The following is an 18,812-nucleotide window of genomic DNA, read 5'->3' on the forward strand; positions in this document are numbered from 1 at the left end:
ACGCCAATCAAGCCCCCCAAATCTTCACCCACTGACAGAAGACACTAATAGAGGGAAACAGGCAAATTTTCCTTGGGAGGTGGTTCCAAAGCTTTGAAACCATGACCAAGAAAGTGTTTTCTCAGTTGCCACCCATCTAGCCTCAGTGAACCGAAGAGGGTCTCTGAAGATGACTGCAGTGAATGAGTAGGTTCATATGTGCGAAGGCCATACTCTAGGTATGTTGGTCCCAGGCTGTTAAGTCTTTAAAGGTCAATGCCAGCACCTTGAATTGAGCATGGAAGCAAATTGGAAGCCAGTGTTGATGGAACAAGACTGGAATGATATTATTATCCCTACAACACACTCCAGTCAGCATTCTGACCTCCTCATTCTGTTTCAACTGTGCCTTACAGACAGTCTTCAAGGTCAGCCCTATGTAGAGCACATTGCGGTAATCTAATCTAGATGTTACCAGGCCAAACATCTCGCTGTCAAGATTTTTTCTGCCCAGGAAGAGTGAAGCTGGTGAAGGCAACCCAGCCATTTCTGTCAAATATTATTCTAACAGGAGGCCCCTGGTCCGGCAGTACTTTTAAGAAATGAACCTGCTCCTTTAGTTCCCTCAGAAGACAATTTTGTACACTGCAGGTTGGCAGAAGAGCGGCTCTTCACAATACTGATTTGAGAAAATAAATCTTAAGGTTTTTAAGATGCTGTAATTTCTATCATGATCGTTTCTAAAGGTTTGCTGTCTGGAACATAACATTGTGCAGAGAGTATGATATACATTTTCAAGTAAATCACTAAAACAATCATGTTTCTGCCTAATGTCCTTGTAAAGCACAGGCAGTCAAGGTGTTCATTAGTTGTAGTCCGAGCTGTAGCGTGGATCCATTTCCTCGCGGGGTTCCACACTCAGGCCACATCTGGGAACAAGGCTCTTGAGAAATCCTAGGCCCGTGGTGGCGAACCTTTGGCACTCCAGATGATATGGACTACAATTCCCATCAGCCCCTGCCAGCATGGCCAATTGGTTTGAAATTATCCTGAAATTTTCCCATGCCTAATCACGCACCTCTCACCCATTCATGTGTGTATGTATGTAAGTTCTGTCTCTCACCCCTCTTCTGGTCTTTCACCTACTTCTCAACCCCTGGAAGTCTCTGACTAATTTACAGTATGTATAAAGTATGCAACGAGAATTGTGCAGTAAGGAGGCCAAAAGAAAGAAATGTTGCAAACTTAGCTGCTACTGGCTGTATTATCAGCATATGATAGCAATATATACAAGTAACTCTATATACCCTGAAACCATCACCTCAAGTGCAATGTATATAAGTAGTTGCTTAACTTCAGTGGTGAGATTCAAATAATATAACAACTGTTTCCGGTGTTGGGATTCAAATAATTTAACCACTAGTTTGTTTACAAGCACTATTTTAACAACCGGTTCTGCTGAAGTGGTGCAAACCTGCTGAATCCCACCACTGCTTGACTTATAATAAATACAATAAATATATTGCTACACAGTTGTGATTTTTACATTTCAATATCCAAATTTGAATTGTCACATTCAGTCCGTGCCTGTATCGGAAGTTTTAAAGTGGCTATCGTCCTCCAAACGTGGAAAATACCTCATGCGTGATAAGCCACACCTGGTGTTCCAATCCGTGTATCCAACTCGTCCAATATTGCCGGGGCAGTCCTTTGGTGTGGTGTATAAACGTTCCTGCTGTATATGATGAGTGTGGAGGCTCCCGAAAACCAGGAAGTTTAAAGAATTGCTTCAGTCAATTTGACTCCTGGATAATTGTTGGCTATACAAAGCCTAACAAATTATTATACCTTCACTCCGTTAATTACGTGTGCGAAGCAGTCTCCGGCATACCTTCAAACGCGTAACGCCTTGACATGCGTTTTCATATGTCTTCATCAGTGAAGACTTTTTCTTTAGGGAGCAGCAGTGGCGTAGTGGTTAAGAGCAGGTGCATTCTAATCTGGAGGAACCGGGTTTGATTCCCTGCTCTGCCACTTGAGCTGTGGAGGCTTATCTGGGGAATTCAGATTAGCCTGTGCACTCCACACACGCCAGCTGGGTGACCTTGGGCTAGTCACAGCTTTTCAGAGCTCTCTCAGCCCCACCTACCTCACAGGATGTTTGTTGTGAGGGGGGAAGGGCAAGGAGCCCCTCCAAGTCTCCCCTCCAAGCCCCTCCAAGTCTCCCCTCCAAGCCCCTCCAAGTCTCCTACAGGAGAGAAAGGGGGGATATAAATCCAAACTCTTCTTCTTCTTTATAGTATGTTACCAAGGTCACAACAGGGATACTTTTAACAGAATTTTAATGTATTATTCCCAAAGTGACTGATCAATCCTGAGGCTTTGAAGAATACCCATTACTTTTGTGGATATATTTATTGTACTTATTTGTATTTATTATTATATTTGTATTTATTATAAGCTAAGCAACTGCTTATCTACATTGCACTTGAGGTGATGGTGTCAGGGTATATAGAGTATATAGAGTTCCTTGCATAAATTGTTATCATATGTGGATAATACAGCCAGTAGCAGCTAAGTTTGTAACCTACAGTATGTGTCAGTGACCTTCTTCTGGGGATTGGCTGCAGCACCTAATTCTGGGCATTCACAGGGACCGTAGTAGACACTAGAGGAAAGTGTGCGGCTTTACAAGGAAATTAGATCTTCATCCTCTGGGATGAGTAAAATAACCTGATGAATAGAAATTGATTTGCACAACGCAAATTGTTTGTCATCCTGCTTGTGTGCAAACATAAAAACTGGGTTCTTTACATCTGAAAGTCTGGACTGCGGCCAGAACGAAAGCGCCCCCCACCTTCCCGTTTTGAATCATTGCACCTGGATGCTTGAAAGGGTGCAATAATTTAACTGTGTGCTGTCTGCATTTTGTATGCATGATTAGATGGTGTGCCATCTCGCTGAGAAAACGGGTCAGTGACCTGCAGGGAAAGTCTGGGGAACAAGTAAGTGATAATGGCTTGTTTTTAGATACGCTTTCATTGGGATGCCAGATGTATGTAAACACCGGTTGTTTACGGCTGTCAGTGAAATACACACGTACTCTTTGTTCGTTTACTGCTCGGCCTTTTTGTTTCATAACTGCTATTCTTCCGTCCTAGAGTTTCAAAAGCAAAAGCTGTGCCATGCCTTTTATTAGTACCAACTAGAAAACAAGACAGTATACAGTCTATCTAGTGGTTTGGAACACTCCATAAGGATCATTTAAGAACCAAGGAAAGTAGGGTGGAACTGAAAAGAAGTGGATTACTGAATTGCTGCTGTTTTATAATGCTTATTTTATATGTTTTATTGTTATTTATTGTTGTTCACCGCCCTGAGCCCCTTGGGGGAGGGCGGTATAGAAGTTTAATAAATAAATAAAAATAACTGCAGAGAGAGAAACAAAAACATTTCCTGGCCCAATTCCTAAAGCCTCCTCTCTGTGTCTTGTAAAGAAAGCCAGGAAGATTTGAATAAAGTAGTGACTAAAGAGGTTGAGAGAGAGACAAAAGACCAAGAGCGGAGTGAGGAAAAGGCGGAAGTATGTATGAATCTGTGTGAATGGGAGGAGAGTTGCGTGAATATTCATGGCAAAATAAAGTGGATGGGGATGGTTTCAGGAGAGGCAAACCTGTGCATGTGACAATAACTACACTCAGCAGCGAGCCACAGACAGTTGTGGGTTCCTGGCACATACACATTTATTAGATGCATGTTGCATGCACAAATTTGTTGAATTTTCACAGTATTTTTACAACCACCCTTGAATACCCGGTTTCCCTGAAAATAAGGCTGGGTACAAACTTCAAATTGTTTCTGTCTCTTGCTTCCTGAACCAAATGCTCCAGATTTATTTGTTCAGATTTTTGCAAATTAACCTTCAAGGTGTCAAGCTCCTCATACAATCTCTGCACAATAATGGACTTTGTCCGTGCCATGGGCCAATGGTTCCCAACCTGGGGTATGCCAGATGTGCACGGCAGAGCATTTGGGGAGGTGGGTTTACTAATATGGGGATACAATTTTAGAGTTGGAAGGAGCATCCTACAGAGAAATATGGATTCTTCCAGGATAGCCGCATATGACATCGGCATACAGGATGCTCTTCCATATCCCTTCAAACTGGAGCAGCAGTGGCGTAGTGGTTAAGAGCAGGTGCACTCTAATCTGGAGGAACCAGGTTTGATTCCCCGCACTTCCTCCTGAGCTGTGGAGGCTTATCTGGGGAATTCAGATTAGCCTGTGCACTCCCACACACGCCAGCTGGGTGACCTTGGGCTAGTCACAGCTCTATGGAGCTCTCTCAACCCCATCTACCTCACAGGGTGTTTGTTGTGAATGGGGAAGGGAAAGGAGTTTGTAAGCCCCTTTGAGTTTCCTTACAGGAGAGAAAGGGGGGATATAAACTCAACTACTACTACTCCTCTTCATCTTCTTCTTCTTCATCATCTTCTTCATCTTCATCATCATCATTAGCCAGTTTCTGCCTAGCCTAAAAGAAAGCCCTGTATGTGTTCTCCCCCACCCCCTTGCCTGGAAGCAAGTTTAGTTCCCCACCAAGTAAATGGAAAATTAAAATCTTTCTGAGTTGCCAGTTAAAATATTTTGAATTCTTTGTTATCAGCAGTTTTTATGTTGCGCTTTTGAACATATTGTTTGTTCGGTTTTTACTATATGTGGCAACAGTGACTTAGTTCATGCGCACGTGAGCATAAATTGACCTTTTATTACTTGATTACCAGTTTTCCTTTCTATGCTCAGCAACAAGGAAAGGCTCCAGACTGTCAGTAGGGTTACAATGAGGCCTGATCCAATACCTCATGAGAACAGGGTGCAGAATGCCCAAGAATCCTCCGAAATGTGTTTCCACGGCTCAGAGACAGTAAGCAATGGTTCCCGTAATGGTAGAAACTGAACCGTGACATTGTTGCTTGCCAAGAATAAAAGTGCTAGTAGTATTGTGGAACTTAAGACTCCAGTGAGATCAAACAGACCCATTCCCTTGGTGGTTTCAGGCAGTTATCGACCTTGTTTTTCTATGGAATCTCTCAAATTGAGTATGTTCCCTTTATTTCAGTATATTTGATTTTATGGATTGCAGCAATGTTGCACTTTAACGTTATGCTGGTTTTTACAGTGGTTTTATGGCAAACTCGTTTATATGCGTGGATCGGCAATTTACTGCCTTCACTTTATTTCTGACATTGTGCGATGCCAAATTGGTGAGGAATAGAGCTACACGCCTGTCTATAGTTTGCTGGAGGAGAAGATTGATTACATGATAGAAGCCTGGTGAGAAGAAACCAGGGATTTGCTGGACATTCTTATTTACCAGCCACCTAGAGCAGTGGTGGCAAACCTATGGCACTCCAGATGTTCATGAACTACAATTCCCTTCAGCCCCTGCCATGATGGCCAATTGGCCATGCTGGCAGGGACTGATGGGAATTGTAGTCCATGAACATCTGGAGAGCCACAGGTTGCAGACCCCTGAATTCTAAGCAAAGCCTTCTGAAGGTGCCACACCTCAAATGAGTAAGGTTGCCAACTACACATTCATGTGCATTCTCTGTGGTGGCTCCTACCTTGCAGAACGGCCAGTGTAGTGTGGTGGTTAAGATCAGGTATACTCTAATAAGATCAGGTAGACCAGGGGTCCCCAAACTTTTTAAACAGGGGGCCAGTTCACTGTCCCTCAGACTGTTGGAGGGCCGGACTAAAAAAAACTATGAACAAATTCCTATGCACAAATGATTGTAAAATGTTTGATTTCACCTTTCAGCCTTTCTGTCATGGTCTATTTTTAGAACAGTGACCAAAGTATGTCAAGTACAGGGTGGGCTCCAAATATTGTTGGGGAGGCTGTGGAATACCTTCCCCTGTAAAAAAAAAAAGCAGAACTTTCCCAATGAAACATTCCATCTAACCCAGGATCAGGTATCTTCCTGGGTTCTTTCCTCCCTAGCAGCCAGCGATCGATTACGGCCAAAGCCTGGCTGATGCCAAATGGGAAGTGAGGAGGTGGAACAAGAAAGCCTTGAGAGCAACAATACAGCATGGGAGTAGCACTGAGAGGGAAGGGCGGAGCAAGGCGTTGCCACATGTAAGATTTCCAACTCTGGGTCAGGAAAAATGCATGGAGGAATTTGGGGTGCCATCATGGTAATCTTGCAATCAACAGCCGTTGGGGCCGGTTCCTCCTCTCCCTTGAGCCCCCACTGCACATGAATGGAGCCATCGCCGCCATGCCTGGCGGGCCGGATAAATGCCTTCAGGGGGCCACATTTGGCCCCCGGGCCGTAGTTTGGGGACCCCTGAGGTAGACTCTAAAACTCCAAATTAGAGTGTACCTGATCTTAACCACCACACTACACACACGTGTGTAGTGATCTTAACCACCTGATCTTAACCACCACACTACACACACTACACACATGTGGGTTTGATTCCCCGCATGAGCAGCAGAGTCCCACTCCCTTTATTCCTGTGGGTGACCCTGGGGTGGTCACAGGTCTTCGGAACTCTCTCAGCCCCACCTGCCTCACAAGGTGTTTGTTTGTGGGGAGAAGAAGGGAAAGGTTGTAAACCCCTTTGAATCTCCTTACAGGAGAGAAGGTGGGGTATAAATCTAATCTCTTCTTCTGAGGAAATCAGGAACAGTGCTTTACTTCTAATATTGAGTGGAACAGAAATATTCAGGAGGCCTTTTCTATAAAGCTATTGCAATTGTAATACTGTCCAGGAAGTCATCTTTATAATGAAATAGGACTGAATTCAACTGCAGTGATCATTCTAGATATCATCTTCCTTTTACTGCATTATCTTCTATTCATGTTGCTCAAACATGTTATCTTCTATTCTATTCATTTCTGAATTCTTTATGGTATATTTAGTCTAAAGTAGATCACAGTATTTTCCAGTTTTCAATTTTATAACCTAATTTTGTCATCCTAGTCCTGTGAGATTGCTCGCTGGATGTCTTGTGCTGTACGAATGCATTTCTTAAAGTTTCTGTAATTTGCTTTGAGTATCATTGAAAAGGGCAGACTATAAATACATTAAATTAATTTAATTTAATTATTGGATTTATATCCCACTCTATCCCCGCAGTGCTCCAATATATTTGGGTATAATATGCAGAATATATTTGAGGGGGGAGACAGCATTCTTCTCCTGGAGGTGGAGGACGTCTTGTAGTGGGTGCTTCCTCATCCCTCTTCTAGGGAGGCAGGAAAAAGTGTTCTGTCACTTCCTGTTTGGTTGGATGGGAAGATGTTTCTTGTGGGTTGTGTATACTCTTACATGATCTGCTGTGTCTCTCTCTCTCCCCCCCCCCTTCTCAATCATAGATTCATGTATTGGACAGATTGGGGAGAATTGCCAAAGATAGAGCGTGCTGGAATGGATGGTTCGACTCGCTCAGTTATAATCAACACCGACATTTATTGGCCAAATGGACTGACCTTGGATTATGAAGAACGGAAGCTCTACTGGGCAGATGCTAAACTGAACTTCATTCACAGGTCGAACTTGGACGGAACCCATCGGTAAGTGTCACAGTTGGCATTACGAAAATGCTCTTTGTGTTGGTTGTGGTGGGTTTTCCGGGCTGTGTGGCCGTGGTCTGGTAGATCGTGTTCCTAACATTTCGCCTGCGTCTGTGCCAGCCATAGCCACAGGCGAAACCACAGGCGATGCCAGCCACAGATACAGGCGAAACATTAGAAACAAGATCTGCTAGACCACGGCCACACAGCCCGGCCACACAGCCCGCAACAACCAGTTGAATCCAGCCATGAAAGCCTTCGACAATACACTGAACAGCTCTTTGTGTTGTTTTCTAAATACAGCGGTGAGCTACAGCTAGATAAATGTGAATTAATTTAGAGCCCTTAACTGTTTATATTTTATTATACTTTGGATCAATTTGGAAAGAAACAAAATGTGTTTTTACTTCAAGAGAGATCAAACAGCTATTTACTAAGGGTCCCCAAGGGAAACTTCTTAGTTTGTCTCATTTCTGAATAAAGCCATTTTAATCTGCAGTTGCTCGGCACCTCCCCTACAACCTGAGAATTGACTACAATGCAATAGTAATAATGTTGCCTTCATAGAAGGAAGAGTTTATGAATCCCCTACCTTGTTTTGAAAAATCCGCACAGGATGAAAGCTAGTTAAATGCTCGAAATGGGAGTACGTCTGCTGTAATGCCACTGCTTTTATTTGCCCAGATTTGGGGACGCAACGTCTCTCACAAGATGCTCAAACGTCAGCGTTCTCCTGCTTTGAAATGCTTGTTTCTCTCAAGTCAATCCCATGTAATCTCAAATTGCTGACATTTCCCACTATTTAAAACAAGATACTTTTGTAGTTTGTACGGTGCTTCTGCATCTGTGTTGTCAGTGGAATAAATCACCCGGCTAAGCAGCTGGCTAATGCCTTCTGTTGGCACAGGTAGAGAACTTACTAGATTGCCAGCAAAGTTATTTACGCCCCAAGTTCAGGGACAGGGCATGCACCATTTAAATATTCTGAAAATATACTTTTGGAACATCCGGGATAAATACTAGCTAGCAGCCAGCCATGAAACAAGGCAAGAGATACACAAGGCAAGAGATACACAAAAGTGTGGCAAATGGTTGTCAAGGCAGGGCAGTGCCCACTGTACAAATCAGTGTTTCTAAGGGCATTTCCACACATGCAGAATAATCCACTTTGCAGCTGGATTTTACTGTGCAAAATAGCAAAATCCACTTTCAAACAATTGTGAAAGTGGATTGAAAGTGCATCATTCTTCATGTGCGGAAGTGCCCTAAGAGGCCATGCAAGAATGCTCACGCATGAGCTATTTTTAACTTTTAAATAAAAAGTGAGCATTTTCCCAAGTCTTCAAGGAAGCTGTTTGCAATTTGTAATCAGATTATGATTTTGAGGTGAGGACAGTTTGCCTGTCACTAGCCCGGATCTGAAGAGTTGACTCAGGTGGCTTTAATCATACTCCGTGAAATTTTTGACCATTTTCCTTTGAATTGAAGATCCCCATATCATATAACAAACAGCTTTTAAACCCCCTTCCCCCAGTTTGGGAAGCTGACTGCCATGTAGCTGTTGGAATAGGACTGTGTTTCAGAAAACACATTTTATCCATCTTAGCTAGTTGCTAAAGCCAGTAAAGTTTTGTTCATTACTAATCCAGCGGAGGGGGAGGGGGGGTTGCTATTTCTCTGACTGGGCTGGTCTTTGGCAGCACATGGAAAAGCAGTTAGATCTTGGTGTTCTAACCCGCCTGTGAAGCTCAGTTTGATAAAAGACTAGCTCTCCTCCCTTCTCTCAACAGGTAAAATAAAAATGTCCTTATCCTTGTGAGTGATCACATTTGTAGATTCTGGTCTGCAGCACTCTGAGGCATGCGGATCCGCTTGGAACCGTTTAGTTTTGTTCTGCTGACTTCAGTGTTTTGTATTTTACCAAATGTGTCAAGTTGAATGTTTTAACGGTTGGGGGGAATAAGCAATAGTAAAGACTAATCAAGAACAGAGTATTGTCGAAGGCTTTCACGGCCGGAATCACTGGGGTGCTGTGTGGTTTCCGGGCTGTATGGCCGTGTTCCAGCAGCATTCTGACGTTTCGCCTGCATCTGTGGCTGGTATCTTCAGAGGATCTGATGGTAGGAAAGGAATGCATGTGGAGTATATATACCTGTGAGTAACAATTAAGTTAGCAAGGTTAATAGGTGAGGGCATCTGAATAGAAGTAGCCTGGCAAGTGAGTAACAATGAAGTATGTAGCAGGTGAGTAACAATGAAGATAGCAAGGTCAATAGGTGAGGGCATATGAATAGAAGTAGCCTGGCCTTTGTTCCCTTTGATTGTATATTGTCTATAGTCATCCTGTGTTTGTGTGGAGCTGCTAAAACACGGCCATACAGCCCGGAAACCACACAGCACCTCAAGAACATGTTAGCATTTGTATTCTACCTTTTAAAAGTGGAAAACGCTGCTTGAACACTGTTAAGTTCCACGTCGTTCAGATCCTCTGAAGATGCCAGCCGCAGATGCAGGTGAAACGTCAGGAGAGAATGCTGCTAGAACATGGCCATACTGCCCAGAAACCAGACAGCACCCCAGTGATTCTGGCCGTGAAAGCCTTCGACAATACATTTTGACAGCGTTGATTGTCGGGAAATGGCGAAAATAACTTTTTCCCCAGCAAACTGTGGCCTGAATTCAGAATCACAGTGTTTAAGCCCTTCTTCTAGTGAGAGCAAAGCTCTCAAATCCACAAAAGTAATGGGTATTCTTCAAAGCCTCATCCAAAGTGAAACTGACCACATGCCGGACCCAAAATGATAGCCTGTTATATTACAAATTGCTAAAGGCTAAAAGGCGGTTTTCCTTGCAGTCATGAAATAACCGAGGTTTGCATAACTGTGGTTTGGTTCAGTTTGGTTTTGACAGCTGAGTTTTTTTCCCCCCCTGAAGTGGTTCTGTATTTTTGAGGTCTACGATCTTATCATGAGTGATTGGATTATCTATAGTAATACAGATGACAAGTTTTGTGGTTGTATAGTGCAGTCAGTTACAGACCAAATCTGGCCTACTTTCATATTCTCTGTGGCCACTCTTCTCTTCAGGCAGTGGCCAAAAGGCTGGAAAGATGTTTTGCCGGGTAAGCAGACCCCTTTTCCCGTGATCATAATTTACAGTGCAGTAAGAAGCTCCTAGTGCTAAAACCTAGAGTTTTCCAATGTGGCTTGTGATCAAGCCTTCAGTATTACATAAAATATGAACTGCACCCCTCAAGTTTGCTGTATCTCTATTTCTTGCCATTTTAAAATCAGTTGGCAATTAAAAAAAATGTTTTTGCGATTAGTCAGTGAAAGAGATTTGGTTCATTGGCTGGGAGGTTCCTGACTTTGACGTAACTTGTGAGCACATTTTGGAAGCCAATTCCCACAGATGTATTGTCGAAAGCTTTCACGGCCAGATTCAACTGGTTCTAGTGGGTTTTCCGGGCTATGTGGCCGTGGTCTGGTGGATCTTGTTCCTAACGTTTCGCCTGCATCTGTAGCTGGCATCTTCAGAGGTGTGTCACAGAGGGAAGTCTGTTACACCCAGCCCGGAAAACCCACCAGAACGGATTCCCACAGAAATCGGTGAGGATTTTTTAGGCTTCTTTACCCCAACATTTTATGACTCGTGGTTGAAATGTGTGAAAAGACACCACTGAAAAAGGTACTGTTTTAAGCTGAAGATTTTGACTGCAGTGTTTTGACCTGAGGTGAATTGTTCAGTGCAGAACTGGTTCTCTAGTCAATCCACCAAGCGCCGTCTAGCCTGTGGTAAATATATTAATGCCATACATGGAAGTTGGCGAGTGACTGGCAGGTGGTTTCTGGTGTCTCCAGTTCTGAAGTCTCCTCCGTCATGCTGACATTCTGGCCTTTGCAAAGAAGCCATATGCACAAACCATGCAGTTTCTTGCCTCTTCACGTACCTTGCTTGGGGGTGAGGGAATACCTTGGCTCAGCCATATCCACACATTTACAAATCATGCCTTGGTGTTGCAGTCATCAAGAGATAAGCATGCATGAACGAACCGGCTCCATTTTTAGTATTAAAGTTCTCAGAATGCTAGTGGGAGTATTTTTTTGGGTCAAGCATCCAGCACTCACATACAATACCAACCAAATGCATGATTTCTTCTTCCTTAATCTATCGTTCCCAGTTATCTCTACTTCTCAGCTACTTCACTATTTCTTGTGCCCCTCTATGCATTTTTGAATATTGAGTTGCTCCAGGCTTCTCTTCAATTTCTCTCTTCCTGCAAGACTTTTTAGCAGCCACAGTTAACCACGCTCAGTACCTGGGAGAATATTCCATTAGCTGCCTCAGGCTACCTTCACAGTTAACTATACTGGCACCAGACAAAATTAGTCAGTATTTCTTTTTGTTCCAACAAGGGGAAAAATAAACAGAAAAAGCATTGGGGTGATGGGAAGGCAGTCTTGTGACTGCGCCCGAGTCACTTTGTTGTATACTTAGTTAAGATATAGTTAAATTAAATGTACAGCGTGGTGGAGAACTCTGTTCAATTCAGTTTCTTTTTTTAATTTCAAACAAGGGAAAATTTATTGTCGAAGGCTTTCACGGCCGGATTCAACTGGTTCTGGTGGGTTTTCCGGGCTGTGTGGCCGGAATGTCCACCAGACCACGGCCACCAAGCCTGGAAAACCCACCAGAACCAAGGGAAAATTTCTCTCTGGATGTAACTGTAAAGTGCTTCTGTATTATGTTTTCCATCAGTTACTTGATTGGATTTGAAGTGCAAGTGTATAATTTTTGCTAAGGCAGGAGTTCCCAGTGGGACATGCTAGCAGAATTCTGGCCTCCTTCAAGACCCACTTGCTAATATCATGTCTAATTAAGAATCTGAGCTATTTTAATTTTATCTGCCACATTGACTGGCAGTTCAGACCTCCCTGTTAGTGGATATTTGGACTAGGATGTCTCAGAGGGACTAATGCAAAAATCTAAATGGAGAAGATATTTATCATCTGCGAGTAGATCATAGTGTGAAGCCGGTGTGGGGCTAAGTAAGTGGGAATGGGAGCAAGTGTAAAAAAACCAGAACAAGAATAGGAAAGCTACTACCTAGAACCAGAACAAGAATAGGAAAGCTACTACCTAGCATATTGTTATTCAGAAATTGGTGTTCATGAAATGATTGAAGCAGTTGCTCTTCTGTAGATTTTATTGAGAAAATTTGTATGCCACCTCTCAAGGGACTTTCTCAAGGTGTCTCAAAGTTAAAAAAGCCATGCAATAGTACCATATAAACCACAGTCATTCGAATTATTAAAACCAACCCATAAAACCACAAGACCATCCTCTGCAGTTCATACAAAGGCGGTGAATATTTCAATTAAATTACAAGGTGGTGAATATTTCAATTAAAAGTCTGGCTTAAGAAAAATGATTTGGTGTGGTGCCTAACAGCCCCATCCAAAAGGGGAGGAGGGGGGAAAATCTCACTGTGGAAGTGGCGCATGGGCATGCCAGTGGATTCACCCTTCCCATGGTACTTACTCCAGTGGAGGAGCAGAAATGCTGGCAGGTGGCTGTCCCTGTGCTCCCACCATTCTAGTTGCATTGGGGCCGGCAACTCAGATACTGTTTCAAAGGTGCAGCACCAAGATATACCATGGAAAATGTAGTCTCCCTTGGGGTACACAGAGGGCCCTTCCGCACACGCAAAATAATGCGTTTTCAAACCACTTTCACAACTGTTTGCAAGTGGATTTTGCTATTCCACACAGCTTCAAAGAGCACTGAAAGCAGTTTGAAAGTGCATTATTCTGCATGTGTGGAATGAGCCCTAGTGGGAGGGGAGATGCTTGCTTTTCTGCTGGCCCCTTGCTTCTGCCACTAGCCGCAGGAGCATCCACCCTTGGCAAAGATAAGTGCACGAACGGCAAAGAGGATCAGGGAGAGAAGACCAGAAGTGGAAAGGCGAATTGTTTGTAAATGAGCAAGAATAACACCATATGTAATGGAACAAGCAAATGCATTTTCAAAGTCTGTGCCATGGAAAGGAACATATCTTACCATGCCATGCCTCTGAAGGTGCCAGCCACAGATGCAGGCAAGACGTTAGGATCCAAAGCCGCCATACCACGGCTGCACATTCTGGCAAAACCCACAACAGCCAGCCACAAGCAAAGCTTAGGGAAGGGAAATAAGAGGGGAAAAGGCATGTCCCTGTTTCCCCGCTGTCTGAGAACCGCGCAACACATTGCTGAAATAACATAATGGAATAAGAACATAAGGAAGAGCCTGCTGGATCAGACCAGAGTCCATCTAGTCCAGCACTCTGCTACTTGCAGTGGCCCACCAGATGCCTTTGGGAGCTCACCTGCAGGAGGTGAAAGCAATGGCCTTCTGCTGCTGCTGCTGCTCCTGAGCACCTGGTCTGCTAAGGCATTTGCAATCTCAGATCAAGGAGGATTAAGATTGGTAGCCATAGATCGACTTCTCCTCCATAAATCTGTCCAAGCCCCTTTTAATAGTAAGCAAAGCTGAACAATGGAATTTAAGTAACTAGTTCTTGCCTAATAATGCTGTATTTTCTGATGACTGATATATAAGAAGTGACAATCTAAAATGAATCTATTATTATCTTCAAAATTTGTGGGGCGAAGGAATATTGATAGGGAAAGCAGCAAATCATAGGGGGGAAATATCCCAAGTATTGAGAGTGTCTGGTTCCTCTTTGTTTTAAGTTTTTGCTTTCTTATCAGAGCGAACAGTCGCATCTTGTGAGAATAATTCAATGAGACGGGCTTCCAGCATGCTCTCCTGTGACTGAAATTTAGAGCTGCAATGCCAGCGAAGGAAGGATCTTGAATTAATTTTCTTCTCACTTTACCCTGCAGCAAGAGTCCTAATTAATAAGTTAACACGTTACTGGCTGAAGGGAAACTCACTCAGCACAGTCCCCCAGGAAGCATTTTTGCTAATGAGATGGGTTTTTAGAGGGCGGTGTTGTAACATGAGCGGGTGCGGGGGGGATGTTACTTCAGCAACAGTCAGACACCGAGGTGCCGTGCGCTTCCCTTTCTGCTATATTTGCCCTGAAATAATTACGAACAGTGTTCAGGCATAGAACTATGTTTGTAACATGCTTTTCTAGGACTTTGAAAACTTTGAAAAGTTTTCTCCTCCTGAAAGCGCAGTGAGGATGGTGCTGATGTGGTTGAAAGTCATTCCTAGAAAGATCAGTGATATACGGGACAACTACTGTACAATCCAGTGACAAGGACTTCAACATACATCTGTGGTTTAATAATGCATGCTTAACCTTGAAATGTTTCCTCAGATGCATAAATTGTGTGTCAGGCATACAAACCATCAAACTGTACATTCCTAGGTAAACTCAATTAACCTTTAAAAAGACCTGTCCAGGCTCTTTGCACTGACTGAGGAGAAAATATTCCCTCCATTTTTAAAATTGGATGAGGTGGCAATGGCATCAGCAGTTTAGCCCTGAAAGAGCAGCCAGTCAACCAGCATGTCATAAGAGTATCTACCTGTAGGTTTAGGCATATGGCATGTAGATGGATCTTGTACTATTCACCTGTGTTCCCTTTTCAGGCAAGCTGTTGTTAAAGGAACCCTTCCACATCCTTTCGCTCTGACTTTATTCGGGAGCACCTTGTACTGGACTGATTGGACCACACGCTCTATCTTGTCCTGCAACAAATATACTGGGGAGAACTTGCGCGAAATACATTCCAACATCTTTTCTCCTATGGATATCCACGTGTTCAGCCAACAGAGGCAACCAAATGGTGAGCTCCAAGCCTTTCTCTTTGCTGACTCCAAGCTGGAACTGATTTGAAGAAGTCTTTATTTCCCTTCTGAAAAGGAAGATAGCGTTTCCTCAAGCTTTCGATTAATTATCAAAATATTCCCGAAATGCTGGCCTGTATCCTACCATCCGGGGGGAGGGCGCTATATAAATATAACCAATAAATAAATAAATAAAATTTAAAGTCTTCCTCCGACATGTCTCTCTTCTGCTAGACAGAAAGACAACAGATTGGAGGAACAGTTCAGACTTTGTTGAACAGAATGACAGAATATGCATCTCTGTAAGGGTCTGTTGCTCCAGTCAATAATTGAGACTCAAGGGCTTTATTGAGACTCAAGGGCTTTATTGAACTGTGTCAGGACCTCGGCTGCAGAAAGCTAGAGCTGGTGCTCCACCTTTTGCAGCAAGTATATATCTTCAGACATTACTCATTCAGGTGTCCGTCCCCGTCCCCCCATTGATTCCCACAATTGCCCGCATGAGAAAAGGATAGTGTGAATACTGCATTGTTATGTGTTTGCCCAATTTGAGAACACTGAAATTCTGGACAGTTCAGAAGCTTACTATGTCAGACTGCGCAGGGAGGCCATTGACATTCACAAACACCAGGACAACTTCAAAAAGAAAGAAGAGGTTAAAGATTAGCAAAGTCTGGCTCCCAGTACTTAAAAAATGGACTGATAACCCCACCCGCAATACAATGCACTCAACCACACCTTTGCATAGCAAGTTCCACCCAAACACTTAATGATTGGGACATGGACAATATACCACTCTAAACTTTCCCTTCTCACTTAGACGCAGTGTGAAACAGACTTCCCTCTGTGATACACCTCTGAAGATGCCAGCCACAGATGCAGGCGAAATGTTAGGAACAAAATCCACCAGATCACGGCCACACAGCCCAGAAAACCCACAAGAACCAGACATACTCCCTTCTCCAGGAAATGGGAGAGAAGAGGGGAGGTTTGCATACTTCACTAGTTACAAGCAAAGCCATAGAAAACAGAAAGGCCCTCAGGCTGCAGGTAACAGCAAGCGCAGGTGTGGCTTTGTATCTGGCCCTTCCATGCCAGGCCTAGGTGGGAGCCAGGCCTGACAACCATTCACCATCTTGTCAAACCATGGTTATGGACTCTTTGTTTTGATGTGCCATTGACAAAACCTACATGGTGCGTCACAGTTCAACTGTTTAGAAAAGATGGCCAAATTAAGTCACCCTTCTATTTTTCCTCACCCTCCTTATGTGCTGGTCTGCTTTTTGTTTGTGGAAAGCACTGTGTGAAGAAAGGTTAAGGGAACTAGTCTTTTTGTTTTGTTTTACAAAACAACATTATAAATAAAAGTGACTTTCCTAATAGAGATTTGCAATGTGGGATTTGTATGCAGCAGTCTCTTTGCTATCGTTCCACAGCGTGGTGTAGTGGTTAAGAGCAGATGGACTCTAATCTGGAGAACCAGGTTTGATTCCCCACTCCTCTGCCTGAGTGGCGGAGGCTTATCTGGTGAACCAGATGTGTTTCTGCTCTCCTACATTCCTGCTGGGTGACCTTGGGCTAGTCGCAGTTCTTTGGAACTCTCTCAGCCCCACCTACCTCACAAGGAGTCTGTTGTGGGTAAAGGAAGGGAAAGGAGCTTGTAAGACCCCTTGAGTCTCCTTACAGGAGAGAAATATAAATCCAAACTCTTCTCCTCCTTCTCCCCTCCTACAATAGCCCTCCCATAAATAATGGCTGAACATATGTATACAGATTATAATCATTCTCACATAAACAGTTAATTCTGATTGGTGACATTGCCTTCTCTGCTGTATCCCTTTTCACCAACCCAACATAATTCCTCTCCCCATGCTGACATCAATTTTTTTTAAAAAAAAATCTTATCACTGGAGTGTTTGTAAAAACTTCCAAACAGCTGAGCTAATCACTGGGCAGTGCAAGCTCATAGAACCAGTAATGTGGTTTTAACTTACAACCTGTGTTTACCTTAGATGTATTATTTGGCACACTAATCCAAGGTGTGAATTGGCAAAAAAAAGTGTTTTGTTCAAATCTGTACATTTTGTGATTTAATCAGACATTTATCTTGTGTTTCCGTGACCCTCAAATATTAATCAAAACTGAAGCTATATGGGACCTTTTGTCTTCATAAATTCTCTTCCGTCGTTTAAATTGTTTAGCCACCTCAGACGCGAGAGGTGGCATATAAATTTCCAAGATAAACACACTCACCTTTTTACTTTTTGTGACTGCTTCAGCTGTCCATATTGCTTCAACTTTGATATTTAGCTTCGTAATTTGTCATGTAATTCTACTTAGTGCTACCAGGAGAGTTGACCTGAGTGGTATTTATGTTTGACAGCTGCAAACCCGTGTGGGGCCAACAACGGGGGCTGCTCCCACTTGTGCCTGATGTCTCCTCTCAAGTCGTCTTATCAGTGTGCATGTCCCACGGGAGTGAAGCTCCTTGAAAATGAGAAGACCTGCAAAAATGGTAGGCGTTGGCTTTCAAACAATATTACAGAATAAACTTAACCCTGAAGAAGAAAATTGAACTTTTGTTATAACTGAACAGTATCCCTTTTTGACAAGCCCGCTGTAAGTTAAAGCAAACATGTGAAAAGTTCTGCTGTTGTTCATACTATGGCAGGAGCTCTTGAACTGTGGAGAGGGGTGCAAGGTACCGGGAGGGGATGCATGTGCAAAATTTCAGGCAGCGAGACGGTTGTTCAGAAGGCTGCGCCAAGCACATCAGAGTCCTTCAGCACCAAAGCGCATAGCTATATGGACCTGCGTTTGAGGGTTTCGTTTGCTCGAAAGCCAAAGAGGTTGAGAAGTCTGATAACTGTCTATTAAAATATATTAAATACTAGCTGGGCCCGGCCACGCGTTGCTGTGGCAATTGTCCTTCTCATCACAGTCTGCAACCCACACAGATGTCCATGCAGGTCCAATGATCTGCAGCATAGCCTTTTGGGGTGGTCAAATGGAATCCCTCTGAAAGCACACAGGATACACACAATTTTTAATGTCCTTCATAACATTTTTCAGGGTGCATTAACTGTTTTTCAATATTAGTTTCCTTTTTTACCCATTTCAAGTTTCCCCCTCATTGTTTATAACTTGGTTATATGGAACAATGGAAAGCTTTCTTAAAATATTTGTTGCCTTGTGACATCTAAGGGCTATCGACTGAGCTTTCAAAATTTGGTGCACTTACCACCCCTTGCACAAAAATACATTTTCTCATCCAATTGCGGCGATGCATAAACTAGTAATGTTTACATTGTCTGTCTAAATTATTATTCTAGGCGAGAGCTGGATTTTGAAAAGCTCATTTCAACTGCTAAAGAAAATACACTCCCTCTGAAAGCGATTTGAAATAACATCTAATACAGATATCAGACAATTAGATTTGTT

The 18,812-nt window shown here is 43.2% G+C and overlaps 1 protein-coding gene across 1 annotated transcript in view; it reads left to right on the forward strand.

Moving 5' to 3' along the window:
• Positions 1-18,812, forward strand: part of LRP6 (LDL receptor related protein 6) — a 115,309-nt gene that overhangs the window by 32,705 nt on the left and 63,792 nt on the right. The window contains 3 exon segments of the mRNA XM_048515450.1: positions 7,371-7,568; positions 15,174-15,370; positions 17,755-17,886. Of these exon segments, the coding sequence (XP_048371407.1) occupies positions 7,371-7,568; positions 15,174-15,370; positions 17,755-17,886 (527 nt within the window).

This window comes from Sphaerodactylus townsendi, linkage group LG14, assembly GCF_021028975.2.
Source record: "Sphaerodactylus townsendi isolate TG3544 linkage group LG14, MPM_Stown_v2.3, whole genome shotgun sequence".
Lineage (NCBI taxonomy): Eukaryota > Metazoa > Chordata > Lepidosauria > Squamata > Sphaerodactylidae > Sphaerodactylus > Sphaerodactylus townsendi.